The sequence below is a fragment of the Bubalus kerabau genome, chromosome 23 (genome assembly GCF_029407905.1).
Source record: "Bubalus kerabau isolate K-KA32 ecotype Philippines breed swamp buffalo chromosome 23, PCC_UOA_SB_1v2, whole genome shotgun sequence".
Lineage (NCBI taxonomy): Eukaryota > Metazoa > Chordata > Mammalia > Artiodactyla > Bovidae > Bubalus > Bubalus kerabau.
Genome location: NC_073646.1, coordinates 27647842 through 27663993, shown reverse-complemented (window position 1 = coordinate 27663993; position 16152 = coordinate 27647842). Strand labels below are relative to the sequence as shown.

Here is a 16152-nt window from a genome sequence, read left to right as displayed (position 1 = left end):
AAAGATGAGTTGTCTTGTGTAATCACTGACTCTGGGCTTAAAGAAAATAACGTTTTATGTGACTAAGACAAAGCAATGTAGAAAAAAACAAAAAGTTTGTCCTTTTGTCCTCCTCCCTCTAGTCAAGGCTATGGTTTTTCCAGTAGTCATGTATGGATGTGAGAGTTGGACTATAAAGAAAGCTGAGCGCTGAAGAATTGATGCTTTTGAACTGTGGTGTTGGAGAAGACTCATGAGAGTCCCTTGGACTGCAAGGAGATCAAACAAGTCCATCCTAAAGGAAATCAGTCCTGAATATTCATTGGAAGGACTGATGCTGAAGCTGAAACTCCAATACTTTGGCCACCTGATGCGAAAAGCTGACTCATTTGAAAAGACCCTGATGCTGGGAAAAATTAAAGGCGAGAGGAGAAGGGGACAAGAGAGGATGAGATGATTGGATGGCATCACCGACTCAGTGGACACGAGTTTGAGTAAACTCCAGGAGTTGGTGATGGACAGGGAAGCCTGGTGTACTGCAGTCGATGGCGTCGCAAAGAGTCACAGCTGAGTGACTAATACTTTCACTTTGGATGAAAACATCCACTTTTTCCCTCATGTCACATCATATTGCCTCCTCAGAGAGACTTTCCCGATCACCTATGAAAAAGGGCCCTTTCCTTCACCCCCTAACCCCTTACCTTACTTCATTTTTTTTCACGGCCCAATTCCTACCTAGAATCACATTTGTACTTTTTGCTCTGTTTCCCACTGGAGTGAAGGGCTTCTTGAGGGCAGGGACTTGTCTGTTATGTTCACCATGTCCTCAAACTCAGCCCAGGGCCTGACACAGAGTGGTCAGGTGGTCACTCAGGATTGGAAGCTGCAGTTGGTTTTGCCAGGCTGCTACTTCCCCATGGCTTTCTGAGCCAGAGAAGCCATGAACAGAACCTGACTCTTGCTTCACAAGGCTTATGGATATTCCATGTACTTTTAGTAGTTCTGTGATACTCCTTTTTTTTTTTTTTTTTTTGATACTCCTTTTTTTTAAAACTTGGTATGATGAGGCGCCTGGAGAATCCCCATGGACAAGGAGCCTGGCGGGCTTCAGTGCATAGGGTCCCATAGAGTTGGACACAACTGTAGCAATTGAGCATGCACAAGCATGATGAGATTTAATTTTAATATTATTATTTTGGCCATGCCACATAGCATACAGGATCTCAGTTCCCTGACCAGGAATGGAACTTGTGCCCCTTGCAGTGGGAACTTGGAGTCCTAACTACGAAACCACCAGGGAATTCTGTGATACGCCTGATCAAAACATTTTTTTCCCCTCTTTGGGAAAATGAGCCTCACGTCTTCCTTCTTGATGTCTTGCTTTGGAGCCAGACCTATGGTTCTTTGGGGGCTGGACCAGAAGGGTATTGATGAAGTGGAGAGGCTGGCAGGCTTTGAAAGACTGTTCTGGGCTTTGTGTGTCTGGCTCAGGAATGTCCACTTACCCTGCTGTAGACAGAAAGGAGCCATCGAAGGTCACTGCTTGGGGAACAAAACGTTGCTTCTCACCTCACAGGTCTGGGACGGGAGCTGGCTGTAGGATTACTCAATATTCCCCTGGAATCCTACTGACCACAAGAGGGCAGCAGTGACCAGTCCCGTCTGTTCCTTCTGAAAGTAAAGGCCTTCAGGATCAAGGCCCTACAACCATTGATTGCTTTTTTAAAAAGAGGGGGCGGCGGGCATAAATTGACGATACCTCAATAAAAAAATATATTTTTTAAACAACTTCCCTGGTGGTACAGTGGATAGGAGTCTGCCTGCCAATGCAGGGGACATGGGTTCAGTTCTTGATCCAGGAAGATCCAGCATGCCTCGGAGCAAGTAAGCCCATGTGTGGCAACTGCTGAGCCCAGGCTCTAGGACCCGCAAGCTGTAACTACCGAGCCTGTGCGCCGCAACTACTGAAGCTCGCGTGCCTGCATTCTGTGCTTCTCAACAGAAGAAACCACCAAAATGAGACGCCTGTGCACCGGAAGAAAGAGTAGCCCTGATTTGCTGCAACTAGAGAGGGCCGATGCGCAGCAACGAAGACCCAGCACAGACAAAATAATAAATTAATAAATAAAATTTAAAAGAGGGGTTGTCTACCACCTCTGTTTCCCCAAAGCCGACCTGGGATACTGGTGAGCTAGCTTCTTTATTGGGAAGCCTGCTCTCCCACTCATGGCCATCAAGCACTCGGAATCTGCCCAGGATCCACTGGCATTATCACCGGTGACCTTGCTCGGGAAGCCATGGGGATGTAGCAGCCTGGCAAAACCAACTGCAGCTTCCAATCCTGAGTGACCACCAGCAGCCACCAGACCTCCTTCCAAGGCACAGGCTCATCAGAGACCCCTCCTCTCCCATCCCCTCTCCAAGATTAAGCAGACTGCAACCCACAGAGACAGTTGGGCTTTTAATATGAAAACAGAAAAATACCAAGAAGGAAGTTGAGAGAACCCCACCCTTTACTATCCAAGCCACACAAGAGACTTCCTGATGTCCCATAACCCTTGCCTTGTACCCAGTGGAAAATAATCTCCAAGCAACAAGTAAAAAAAGGCATGGTGGGGGGGGGCGGTTAATGTCAGTGAAAGTCTATTGTCACAGCTTAATAAATGTTCAATGCCTCTCCCTAAGCTGTTCCTCACTTTCTGTGCCTCTCTCACTGCTTCTTCTTTTTTAAAAAATATTTATTTATTTATTTGGCTGTGCCAGGTCTTAGTTGCAGCACACAGGATCTGTACTTGCGGCATGTGGGATCTTATTACCTGATCAGGGATTGAACCTAGGCCCTCTGCATTGGGAGTGCAGTCTTAGCCACTGGAACACCAGGGAAGTCCCTCTTGCTGCTTCTCTTCAATTAACTCACAATATCAGGCACAAGTCAGTTTCTGAGGGTCATCATGGCAAAAAAACAAGAAAGAAGGGGAAGGAGGGGAAGAAGAGGAAGAAGGGGAAGAGGAAGGAAGAAAAAGAAAGGAAAGAAAACAACAACCAAAAAAAATCTGACTGTTTTGGGCCCACTTAGTGGAAGGGTTGAGGAAGAAATGTACATTTAATTGAGTCAGGCTGGAATGTTACACCAGTGCAAAAACATCACAAAATTGGCCAGAGTTTCACATTTATTTGCTAAATACATACAAGCATTGTGGTTGACACTGGGAGCCAAGTCACTGGACATAGTTTCCATCTTTGAGCTCACAATCTCACAGCGGGGGCCATGGTAGGGTGTGATGGGGTGCTGGGGTTGGGGGCTGTGGAATGAGGAGGCAGGTGCCTGGGGAAGGCTGAGCCTCAGTGGATGAGGTTGCCAGGGGGCCCACCCAAACTTTTTTTCCCTGTCTTCCCACGGGCACCCTCACTAATGCCGTGAAACTGTGCCAAGCACCTACTATGTATCTGGCTCTGTGATATCACCAGGGGTCCCAAGGTGAACAAGACAGCTATGATCCTCACCCTCATGGAGTTCATCGTTTAATTTCAGAGACAGAGATGAAGTAAATCATTTAACAATTAACAAATATGATCAGTGCTATGCAGAACAAGTACAGGCCATGTAGGCATGTATATAACATGGGAACCCAACTGAGCTGAGGTTGGGGGGGTGGTGCTGCTTTGCGAAAGTGATGTGTGAGCTGAGAACTGAAGGCTGAGAGTTAGGCAGGAGGAACGTGAGAGGAGTCTGAAGTGAGAAGTGAGAAGAGTCTGGGTGAAGGCAGTAAGCCAGTAAGGAGCCATGCAAGTGAAAAGGCTGGTCACCTCAGGAAGGAAGGCGGGACATTTCTAGAAGAGTCTGGGAGGGAAACAGGGGCCCAATTTTGCAGATTTTGGAAGGCATATTAAGGAATTTGGTTGTTAGTCAAAGGGTTTGCAGGAGCAATGTAGTGACACAGAAGAGATTTGCTCTGGCAGGAGAATTAAAAGCTGACAGGATTCCAGGGAAGGCAGAGGGAGGTTCTGGGGAGGGGGGCGTGGTCTGAGGTCCCTGAGGACATCCAGGCACAGGTGGATATGACAGCCTGGAGAGTTACTAGGTCCTGAGATGACCATTTCTCTAAATTTAGATCAGATGTTCTCTTCCGGGAGAGGAAACTAACAGGGGCCGGTGGGAACCAGGACATGTGATGATAACAAGGCCTCACCCCTGTGGCCTTCCTGGTGCACCCCTAAGTGGATCTTTAGCACAAGCCTGCACAGGAGGCAGGCAGGAAAGGGCCCATGTTCAAGATAGGGAAACTGAGGCTTATGGAGGAGCAGTGACTTGCCCAGGAACACACAGTGAAATTCAGGTAGAGGCAGCCTGGTACCAGGCACCCCGAGTCCAGTCCTGGGCCCTCTGCATATGGGCTGCACCTCAATCTCCACCACTTCTGTCCTCATCCATCTTCTGGAGGGGCTCCAGGCAGCTTGAGTCCTTGCACTCTTTCTCCAACTCTGGCTGCCCAGCATCTTCTCCAGGGATTTCACTGGAAGCATCTACGTTCGCCTCCATCTTCTCCTTCAGGTTCCGTTTGAAAAAACCAACCTGTAGGAAGACAACACTGGAGTGAACAAAGAGCCAGCAGAGCCCTAACTTCTATCCATCCTTCAAATCCCAACTCAAAGGCCACCTCTCTTGAGAGGCCTTCCTGGACTTCCCTAGCCTAGGTTAGGCTCCTGTGTTACAGGCTGCAGAGCACGTTCACGTCCGTCTGCCGTAGAGACTGGGAGCATCTCAGAGGCATGGACCATGTGTGTGGTCTGTGCCTCTGTATCAGTGCCTGGCCCTCAATACACGGGAGATTCCTTCTTCTTCTCCCTGGGTACCCAGGTCTGGCTTTGCCAGTGCTTGTTGAGGGATAGGGCAAGTCTTGCTTGCTCTTTGGGCCTCAGCAGGCTTATCTGTAGAAGAAGGAGTAGGCTGATGTCCCTTCTGGCTTTAATACCCTCTTGTCTTGGTGTTCTGCTCCCTGACTCCACTCAATTCTGCTTTCCATGGCCTGGTTGGGTACCCGTTCTTCCCAGAAGCTCCTACCTTGTACAGAGCTATGAAAATCAGGAACAGCAACAACAGCCCCCCGATTCCGCTCAGCACGTAGAGATAGAGCATCTCTTTCTCATATACAAGTTCAACCTTCATGACAACCTGTGGGAGAGGAGAGACAGAAATGCGGGGAGGAAGCTGTTCCCATCCTGGATGCGACGTGTGAATCTGGCCTCAGACCCTAGGTCTTAGCTTTTCCCACCTGGATTGTGTCACGCAGAGCATGGGGCTTGGGCCCAGACCCTCCCTCTCTAGTACATCTCCCACTGCAGCCACTGTAATGAACCAGCAAACCTGCACCTCAGGCCCCCCCCTTAAGCCCTTAAAAGGCTTCGCTCAGTCCCAGGATGAAATCCCAACTCAAAGCCTTCCGGAATCTGGCTTCTATTTACTTTTTCAGCTATCCCTTCCCTTCTGCTCTGAGCTCTCTGCTCTTACTTATTTTTATTTTTTTCCTTTTTTTGGCCATGCATCACAGCCTGTGGACTCTTCAGCTCCCAGACCCGGGGTCGAACCCACACCCCCTGCATCGGCTGCGTGGAGTCTTAACCACTGGACTGCCAGCGAAGTCCCTGAGCTTCCTGCTGTTAAACCCACCTCGCCCGCTCTCTCAAAGCTGGGCCCTGCACGTGCTACTCTCTCTGCCCAGAGCACCTTCCCATTGTGCCCCGCCTGCAGGGTAGCGGCCCCTTGGCTGAGCTGCCGTCAAACTCATCCTGGCGTTGTGGTTGGTCTGTCTGCCCACCAGCGGTGGTGGGGAGCTGTGCCAAGGCCCGTGGCTCTGGCTGAGAGGAGCTTCTTACAGCATTAAAGCCCCAACCTTCTCCTCCATGGCTTCCCACACTCTCAGCTTCCGCTCCCTAGCTCTGCCCTGGGGCTCCTCCCACCCCTCTGCTCTCCCCTGTTCCCGGGTCTTCTGAGGAGGCAGAGATACCTGGGCCATGGAGGCGTTCCTGCCATAGAGGTGAAAGTGCTTGCTGCTGTTGAAGGAGATGGAGAGGGAGCTACAGAGGCTCAACATGGAGGAGGCCTGTGGGAGGCAGGGGTGCAGGAGGGGCAGCCATCAGGCCAGAGGGAAGGAGGACTCAGGACCCCCTGACTTCTGCCCCCCAGTGCAACTCAAGGGGCAGAGGCAGTGGAAGGGTCCTGGTTGGCACGCTGTCTCTACTCCACTCTCCTGGAGTGTCCTAACGTGCTGCTCGTTACTGTGGGAAGGAGGTTTTTCCTACAAAGAACTTGTAAGAACCATCCGTGAGTGACTGAGGGATAGTCACTCAGTCGTGCCTGACTCTTTGAGACCCCATGGACTGTAGCCCGCCAGGCTCCTCTGTCCATGGAATTCTCCAGGTGAGAATAATGGAGTGGGTTGCCATGCCCTCCTCCAGGGGATCTTCCCGACCCAGGGATGGATCCCAGGTCTCCTGCATTGCAGGCAGATTCTTTACCGTCTGAACCACCAGGGAAGCCCTAAGAACCATCAGTCGGCCCATGAAAACAGTCCTGCAAATTTTAAACAAATGTTGGTCCTCTTTCATCTGCAACTGTGTAAATGTCGGGGACATTTCCTCAAGACAGAACAAAAAAAAGGCAGGTCTGCTGGGAGAACCCACCCTCACCTCTTGAGCCCAACCCCCCCAACCATTTGGGGTCTGTGGCCAGCGGGTGCTTGCTACCTTGATCGTCCCCCTCAACTCCACCGTCCCGTTCACTTGGACAAGGATCTCTTGCCTGAAGTCGATTGGGCAGCGGAACTCGGTTCCAAACGAGCAAGACTGACAAGAAGAAGGAAAGCAGAGGGTCAGGGAGGTCTCTTCCCACCTACCCCCTGCCCAGCCCCTGCCTCAGTTGCTGAGGTCACGGCCAGTACCTCAGCCACATCAGATGGACTCTCCAGATTTCTGGGGCTGCAGTTGACTGGAGGCTCCTGGGAAGGAGGAGTCAGGGTCTTCAGTTAGTCCAGAGCTGAGAGGATGCTGGCCCCTTGAGCCCAGACCCATCCATCATTCCTCCTCACCTCTCAGATACCACCTTGTCTCCCAGTTCTCCCCTCCTTGGTTCTTGGCAGGTTCAATCAGTCTCACTACCATCTCTACCCATCTGTCACCCTTCATTCCCCATCAGGAGCTCCCCCTCACAGACCTGGATGCCCTTCCCTCCTCTGGGCTGACTCACCATCTGTATGCTCCACGTGTGGGTGATGAGCCCCTCGCTGTGCACCCGTGGTACCCTAACCAAGGCCTCCAGTGGGGGCATGTTGTCATAGTTAGAAGGCTGGATCCTCACCTGGTACAGAGGACAAGGGGCTGCAGAGCCCTGAATGCCACCCCAACTGTCACCCCAGATCCAATCCTCCTTGGCTGGGGCCCAAGGACCCCCCTCTTCATTAGGCAGCGGGCCATGGTCATTCACACCGTTACAGCTTGGGTTCTTCTCTGCTTCCTCCATATGGCCTACCCTTGCCCATCCTGCAAGATACTGCTCAGACATCATCCCTGAAGGTCTGGCTGACTCCCCCACAGCACTTTTGTTCCCCAGCAATATAGTAAACCATCTGCTTGTGTGTGTGTGTGTATCCCCCCTAGACTGTGAGCTGTGTGAGGGCAGCTGCCGGGGATCATTTCACGTGCACTTCGTATAGCCATGACATAGTACTCAGCATATAACCAGCCTCGCAAGAGTTATTTTCTGAATGAGTGAAAGAGGAAGGACATTTAACAAGGATGGATGCAAAAATTATTTGCACAATGCAGGTTGGCAAAGACATTTTGGCAAGTGCACTGGATTGATTTAAGAAACATTTCCTGGGAGCTCACAGGGGGCTTAGTGTTTAGGATTCCAGGCTTTCACTGCTGTGGCCCAAGTTCAATCCCTGGTTGGGGAACTGAGATTTTGCAAGCAGTGCCCTGAGGCAAAAACAAATACAATCAAACAAACAAAAACCTAGGTTCTCTCTGAAAGACATGAATTGGATTCCGTACCTGAGAACACAATTAGCAGATCAAATGTCTACATAATTGAATCTTAAAATAAATGGTAATTTTCTATTTCAAAAAACCAAAAAAGCAATACAACATTGGAAATCAATTATGCACGAGTGCGCACTAAGTTTTGCGACCCTATGGACCGTAGGCTGCCAGGCTCCTCTGTCCATGGGATTCTCCAGGTGAGAATACTGGAGTGGGTTGCCTTGCCCTCCTCTAGGGGATCTTCCCAACCCAGGGATCTAACCTGCATCTCTTATGTCTTCTGTATTGGCAGGTGGGTTCTTTACCACTAGTGCCGCCTGGGAAGCACATATCAATCATACTTCAGTAAAATAAATACAAAAACCACAAATCAGTGACTTCCCTGGTGGTTCAGTGGTTAAGACTTCGCCTTCCAGTGTAAGGGGTGCGGGTTGATCCCAAATCAGGGAGTTAAGATCCCACATGCCTCAGGGCCAAAAAGCCAAAACAAAAAATAGAAGCCATATAGTCACAAGTTCAATAAAGACTAAAAATGGTCCACATCAAAAAACATTTTTAAATATAAAAACAAAACTCAAAAAACTAGGTTCTTTCTTAGAGTACTTGGGTTCTAGAGTTCTGTGATTCCAGAAACAATTTATCCAGGGGTGGAAAGGAGCTGATGAGTATGCTGCCACTGGGAGCATTTCAGGAAAGGATCACAGAAGGTGGAGGGCTGGGGTCCTTTAGGGACAGGATCTAGTTGGTCTCTGCTGCATACTTAGTTCTTGGGATGGGGCTGCGCCTGGCACTTCTAAGGACTCTTTCACATTGAGGTTCATACCTGGTAAATGTGCTTGACATGGTGGATCTTGGAACTCTTGGGGGTGAAACTGATATACAGCGTGGAGTTTTCCTGGCTGTGGAGAGAGAGGAGCAGCTGGAGACGATGGAGAAGACAGCAAACCAGTCACGCGGGGGGCCCCGGGCAGGGGAAGCCTTGGAGTTGCCAGCCACTGTTCTAGAAATGGTGCAGGCTCGGTCTCACATCATCCCAACACTGCTCTGCTGTTGCCCTTTGGAAATTCGGGCTCACGGAAGGGGTCGGTCTTACTCAGAGTCCTGTAGTGGGGGACCAGGGCAGGATCACAGAGGGGTGGCCTTTGGAGCTGTGTTCTCCCCACTAGAGGCCACCTCGCTGGGGCCTCCGTTGTCCTCTGGACCCCACTGCTCATCTCCTAGAGAACTACACCAGCCTCTGGACCACTCCCCACTCCATCCTTCTAATGAGCTTCCTAATCTTGTCATGCTTTTCCTTTGAATCCATCAGTGGTTCCCTGGTGCCCACAACGAGTTAGGTCCAGTGTTCCCCCACAGCCAGACCTGCTTGTGTCCTGGTCTGCCTGCTGACTGCTCCCCGCTCACACCTGCCGCCTCTGGGCCTGCCCACTCCTTGCTCCCTGGATCGGCCCCACTGTTTGCTGCCTCCGTGTTGCCCCCTCCACTTGTCTCTCTGATAACCACGGATGCCTTCCTTCCTGGCCCAGATCTGAATCACTTCCACCCCCATCCTCCAGACCCCAGTTCAAGCCCCTGTTCCCCACCAACCCTTCCTTCCAAGTCTCCTCCAGTCCATATCATCTTTCCTGACTCTGATTCCATATCACGCCTCAGACAACATCATTGTGTGTGGTGTTTATATTCAAAAGCACCAGGGATGCCGGATCAGACACCATCCTCGTCCTTATCTCATTCAGACTTAAAAATGCCACTTCCCTTTTCTGGCCTCCTCCCCTTTTGGTAAACGAGAAAATCCAACAAGTGAGCCCTACGGGTCCTTCCTACCACAACATTCTGAAACTCATTTCCTCTGCGTGTACATGAGTTTGGGCTCTCCTACCTGACCATAAAGTCTCAGTGGGCAAGGGTCATGGTGAAAACTTTTCTATCTCTTCTAGCTCTGCTGGCCCCGGGGAAGAGGGAATCGAGCACAGCTGGAAGTAGTAAAGAGCTTGGCTGGGGTTTGAAGTCAGACAGACTCAAGTTCAGATCCTGGGGTCAGTACTTCGTAGTTGTCCACTCTGGGCAAGTTCCTCCCTTCTCTGGGCCTCATGGTTCATAAGTAAATGGGACAAAGGCAAATGGCTGCCCCACGAGGTACTGAAAGCTCCCGGGAAAGTCCCCAGCTGTGCATTGCAGCTGGTGCAGAAGGTAACAGACACCAGTTTAGTAAGTTTCCATCTGACTCAGACTCAGAACTCTCCAAGGGCCTTCGCTCTACTGAGTACTGAAATCTGCTGGGGTTGTGGCTGGAATCAGTTCTTATCACCCCTGGGCCTCTAGGGGGTGGGAGGAGGGGCAGCCCTGGGAGGAAGCTGGGGCCGTGGGTGGGGAGGCGGAGGCGGGAGGAGAAGGCGGGGTGGCCGCTCAGGACTCACTCCTTGGTGAGGACGTTGATGGGGTACATGACGGGGATGCTGGTGGTGGCCGAGTTGTCCTCCAGGAGGCTTGAGTCCTCATTGTCGCTGCAGGGGGCAGGATAGAAGGCAGTGTTAGGAGACGGCTTGGCCAGGACCGTGAGACAGTCTGAGGCCAAGGGCGGGTGGAGACGCGGGTGGGGATCTGCTCACCAGCTCACATTGGCTTGCAGCTTGATAAAATCCCCCCAGGAGCCTTTCTGCAGCGTATTAAACATCACTTGGATATCAACCTGGCAGGAGAGGAGAGGGGTATGAAGAAGGAGGGGGCCTGGGCCTCAGGGGGCTGCCTTGGCCCCTCACAGCCCCATGGGCCCACTGCCATAGTTATAGGAACCTCCCTGGGCTGGGTACTTCATCCCCACTGTAGAGATGAGGATACCTAGGTTCCGAGTGATTAAGTCGTGTGTGTGCGGTCACAGTACGTATGACCCAACCCTGGGTTTCTCCGATTCCAAAGTCCAGCTTCTCGAACACTACACAGGACACCTCTGCACACACTCTCTTGGGGGTAGGGGGTGGGGTACACCTGGCCTTGTCAATCACCTTCCCCTCCCTCAGAGCCAGGAGCTCCCTCCCTCCCCTCCTGAGCTTACAGCCCCTGGCCGCTGGGCTCCTGGGGGCTGGAGGCACTCACCATGCTGTCTTCTCTGAAGATGGGAGAGCTCACATTGCAGGACAGGGCTCTGCTGTGCAGTATGGCCTCCTCAGGGAGCTCCTCGCAGCCCACAGGTACATGGCTGTGGGGCTGGGGGTGAGACGCGAGAGAAGGAGCTTTTTAGTGGGCAAAGCTAAGAGTTCCCCAAAGGCCACTAACCTCTCAGGGCCCACCTCCTCCCTGCCAGGGCACGTGTAGAGAACGGTGGGGCCAAAGAATCAGGAATTCAGTATAAAGATGTTCACTGTAATGATTTTGCTCGTGGTCCAGCATTTAAGAATCCTTCTGCCAATGTTGGAGACGTGGGTTCGATCCCTGGTCCGGGAAGATCCCACTTGCGGGGGGGGCAAACAAAGCCTGTGCACTGCAACTACCGAGCTGGTGCTCTAGAACCCACGTCTCAACTCCTGAAGCCTGTGCGCCCTAGAGCCTGGGCTCCCCAACAAGAGAAGTCACTACAATGAGAACCCCGAGCACCGCAACTAGAGAGTAGCCCCTGCTTGCCGCAACTAGAGGAAGTCCACACACAGCAATGAAGATCCAGTGCGGCCAAATAAATAAAGTTTTAAAAAGATGTTCATATATGTATGACTGAGTCCCTTCACTGTTCACCTGAAACTACCATAATGTTTTTCATTGGCTATACCCCAATACAAAATAAAAAGTTTAAAGTTTGGGGAAAAAAATAAAGGCATGGGAATATTAAAAAAGATGTTCACTGCAATACTATTTTTCCTAGGGAAAAACTGGAAGCCATCCAACAAGCCAAAGAGAGGAATGGTTCAGTGAATTGAGGTACAATCACAGGAGAGTTAAAACGCTGCTACATCCACACATTCAGTAATCGTTTCCAAAATGTACTTGATCCTGGGCTAAGCAGAACAAAACCCTTTATCTTCATGACTGTCTGGAAGGGACAGATTTCAGCTTAGATTGGGAAGAAAGTTAGACAGGAAATAAGGGTTCAGGCAAGTCGAGTGACTTTCCCACAGTCTCATAAATAGGTAACCTTGACAGGAATCAGGTAGGAACTTGAACACAGGTCTGTTTAACTCCAGATCTCAAGTTCTTAATCACTCTACGATGTGTCCCTTAAGGAAGCACTCAGAACTTCATAGTGGTCCAATGGTTAAGAACCTGCCTGCCAATGCAGGGGACATGGGTTCCAACCCTGGTCCAGGAAGATTCCACATGTGAAGGAGAAACTAAGCCCGTGCACCACATCTGCTGAAGCCCACATGCCCTAGAGCCAGTGCTCCGCAACAAGAGAAGCCGCCGCAATGAGAAGCCTGCGCACTGCCATGAAGAGGAGTGCCTGCTCACCGCAACTAGAGAAAAACCCGCGCGCACCAACAAAGACCCAATGCAGCTATTAAAAAAATAAATAACAATTTTCAAAAAGAAGCAGTGAATGTTGCTGTACAAGAATAACTCAAGGGTCCATCAACAGATGAACAGATCAGCACAATGTGCTATATCCTTGTGATAAAATATTAGCCTTAAACAGGAATGAAATTCATACGCTATCCCAGGGATGAACCTCAAAAACATTAGGCAAAGGCGAAGAACATTATGCTAAGTGATATAAAACACAAAAGGACAAATATTGTATGACTCAAAGTATACAAAATATCTAGAGATGGCCAATTCATTGAGACAGAAAATAGATTAAAGGTTACCAGTGGCAGAGAGTGGGGAATGGGAATGATTGCTTGTGGGTACAGAATTTTTTTTGAGATGATGGAAAACTTTTTCAGATAGATGGGGGGATGGTTGCATGAACTGTGAGTGTACTTTTTTCTTGTTGTACACCTTCAACTTATACAGTGCTTTCTGTCAATTATATCTCAATAAAACTGGAATAAAAAAAAACCCAGGCCATTCCTCGAAAACACGTTGGTCACCTTTAGGAGGAAGGTGGCTCCATCTCCCGGAATCTGTGTACTTTTTGGTCCCCAGGTCCTTAAGCCTCTGTCACACTCTCTATCTCATGCGACCTTCTCTCTAATCCCATGACATCCCCAGCTTCACCTCTTGTTGACAAATCTGAGGCTCACAGAGCATGAACCTTGTATCTTAGGTCTCACAGTTCATGGGTGGCCATCAGGCTGAGAACCCAGATGTGGTCTGAAGACTTCCACCCACATCTTCAGGCTGTCCTGGCCGCCTGGGGCTCCAGGAGGCAGCAGATGCTGCAGGACTAGCCGGGCACCTGGTCTGTGGGCAGGCCCTGCCCTCTCACTCACCTTGAGGATCTCCACTTTGCGGAATGAGAGTCCCTGGGGGAAGCTCAGGGTGACCTGGACCCAGTAAGCATCTTCTGCTGTGTTCCTCAGTGTCAGCCTCACAGAGAGGCTGGCGGAGGGGGTCAGACGCAGGATTTTGGATCTGAGGGGAAATCAGGGCAAAGTTATGGGAGTCCATGAAAGAAACAGGATCAGAGGTGGAGGCTTTCAGAACTGAGGGATCTGATAGGCCAGAAAAAAGAAACATAGCAAAATATGCTCCTATGCACAGGCTTTAAGTTTTGCCATCTCCTCTATGCCTGATAGGAGGGCTGCAATGAACCAGCATTTCTCAGAGGAGGAATCTAAGGCCCAGATGACAAATAAGAGTCAGTGTCCATGGGGGTCTTCTGACCGTCACTTCATACAAATACTACTTCTTTTCTTTTAAAAAATATTTATATATTTATTTATTTTTGGCTGCATCAGGTCTTGGTTGTGGCATGCGGGCTTAGTTGCCCTGAGGCATGAGAGATCTTAGCTCCCTGACCAGGGACTGAACCCGGATTCTTAACCACTGGACCACCAGGGAAATCCACCCTGTGTTCCTTCTATAACCAAGAGCTGCCTCGGGAAAACATTGGGTGAAACAGGAGGGCCAGGCGGTGGGAAGCCTTACAGACCTCATGTCGGAGAAGGCCAGCTTCAGGTCTGCCTCACAATTCTTGTCCTCTCCGCAGTTCTTCTCAAAAGGAATCTGAAAGGCCAAGAAGAAAGGACCTGGAGGCTCAGGTCTCCACACCCAGGAGGGCTGGCCCCCGCCTCTCTGTCTGCCCCTCTGCCCCTCTTACCTCCTTGGTCTCCAAGTGTGGTGAGGGTTTCAGGATGGGCGGGATGTCCCTGTCCAGCTGAGCATGGAGGAGTGGGAGACAGGGAAGGTGGTTGAGGCAGCAGAACTGACAGAGGAGAGCTGCAGCGGCTCAGAGCTGGGGCTCAGCTGGGGTGGGGGGTGTGGTTGCATCCCTCCCAGGAGCCAAAGCCTTCCCAGTGTGGGCCCCAACCTCCCAACTCAGCCCGAGGCCGCTGTGCCACCTTCCTCTGGAGGCAGCTCCTTGAGGGAGGCTCAGCACATGTGCCCACTTCCCATCCTGGCCAGGAGATCTGGGCCTTGACCATGCACTCCCCTAGCTTCCCCCAGCCCAACTTCTCTGCTTGCAGGAACACCTGGCTGCACAGCATCTAGGCTCTTCTGCTGGGGAATAGCTCTTCCTGTGGTTCTTTTCTGTGAGTCCCACTTCCCTTCTAGAATAGCTCTCCAGCTCTTATCAGATCAAGGCCAGTTTTTTCAATGTTTCTAGAATTTCTGCTTGGGACCAGACTCCCACGTGCATGCGTGCTCAGTCACTTCAGTCTTGTCTGACTCTCTGCGATCCTATGAACTGAAGCCCTCCAAGCTCCTCTGTCCATGGGATTCTCCAGGCAAGAATACTGGAGTGGGTTGCTATTTCATCCTTCAAGGGATCTTCCCAACCCAGGGATCAAACCCGAGCCTCTTACATCTCCTGCATTGGCCACCTGGGAAGCCCCCAGACCCCCCCACACCAGAGAACAAAACAGACACCCTGCCCTTCCTCCCAATCTGGTGAGAGAAAGGGCCAGGCACCCTCAAGCGTGAGGGTGGGACAAGTACAGGATATGTTTAGAGGGTCTAGAAGGGGACTCTCCCATGCTTGGAAATGAGGGAAGCTTCCTGAAGGGATGGCATCACAACTGAAATATTATAAAGGATGAGGAGGAGGGAGCCAGGTGAAGAGGATGGAGAGAGAGTTAGAGAGAACAATTTACACCGAGACCAAGGCAAGAGACACTGCCCGTGTAAGGTGTAAGGAGCAGAGAGGTGCTCAGACCAGCTGGGGTGCCACCTGTCAGGAGGTGTCCAGATGCAGGGTCCAGATTCCCTCTGGCCTTGCAATTCATATTAGGCAGTGGAGGGTAATGGGGTCACAGAAATATTTTATGGGTGATCATCTGTATGTTCTAAGAAGACTCCAGCTTCCTCGACTTCTGAGCCACCTGCCAAGCAGCCTTTGACTCTTCCTTAAAGGCAGGGATCCTGGCATTCTGTGCTGAGTGCTTTCGCCTACCCTCAACATTCACGCACAAATTATTCCCACCACCCACCAGAAACTACAGTCAGTCCCCAAAGGGGCATCAAGGGCCTCTGTCTTGCTCAGTTGTCCTGACAGAAGCTAAGCCCACCTTCCCATTGTCTCCAAAATTAAAACCATGCCTCTCCTCCCCACAAAGTCCACTCATTCTGGGAGATCCAGAACCAGTGACAGTTCCCCCAGGAAGCCTTTTTGACAGCTGTGACCTCAGGTCTCTTTTTAACCCTGAGTTGCCGCCCCACACAGTTTGCCTCTTTTTTTTTTTTTTAACTAGTACCTGTGGGAGAAACTGCTGGTTGTCCCTATACATCCTGAGTGCGTGGCAGGTTGGGGAGTGGGGCACTGGCAAAAACCACAAGAGAGTCGCCATGCTTAGCAGTCACCATGCTCCAGCTCTGAAGGGGCCTCACAATGCTGGGACCCACTTCAGAGAACAGACAGTCCCGGAGTTAAGACAGAACCTGTTTGTGCCAGGGGGAAAAAAATCCAAGGATCTTGGTTGGTGGCTCAGTGTTGAAGAATCTGCTGCCAGTGCAGGAGACAGGGGTTCGGTCCCTGGTCCGGGAAGATCCCCCAGGCTTTGGAACAACTAAGCCACAACTATTGAGCCTGTGCTCTAGAGCTTGGGA

General features: G+C 50.9%; 1 protein-coding gene across 1 annotated transcript in view; it reads right to left on the bottom strand.

Annotated features, from left to right (window-relative positions):
* Positions 1-3107: 3107 nt before the first annotated feature.
* Positions 3108-16152, bottom strand: part of ITGAL (integrin subunit alpha L) — a 48373-nt gene continuing 35328 nt past the window's right edge. Inside the window, exons 19-31 of the mRNA XM_055561510.1 lie at positions 14207-14263; positions 14039-14112; positions 13377-13518; positions 11110-11220; positions 10626-10705; positions 10434-10520; positions 8840-8915; positions 7223-7333; positions 6918-6974; positions 6724-6822; positions 5985-6080; positions 5042-5152; positions 3108-4552 (exon numbers count right to left, since the gene is read on the bottom strand). Of these exons, the coding sequence (XP_055417485.1) occupies positions 4382-4552; positions 5042-5152; positions 5985-6080; positions 6724-6822; positions 6918-6974; positions 7223-7333; positions 8840-8915; positions 10434-10520; positions 10626-10705; positions 11110-11220; positions 13377-13518; positions 14039-14112; positions 14207-14263 (1272 nt within the window). The 3' untranslated portion in view covers positions 3108-4381. The remainder of the gene's footprint in view (positions 4553-5041; positions 5153-5984; positions 6081-6723; positions 6823-6917; positions 6975-7222; positions 7334-8839; positions 8916-10433; positions 10521-10625; positions 10706-11109; positions 11221-13376; positions 13519-14038; positions 14113-14206; positions 14264-16152) is intronic.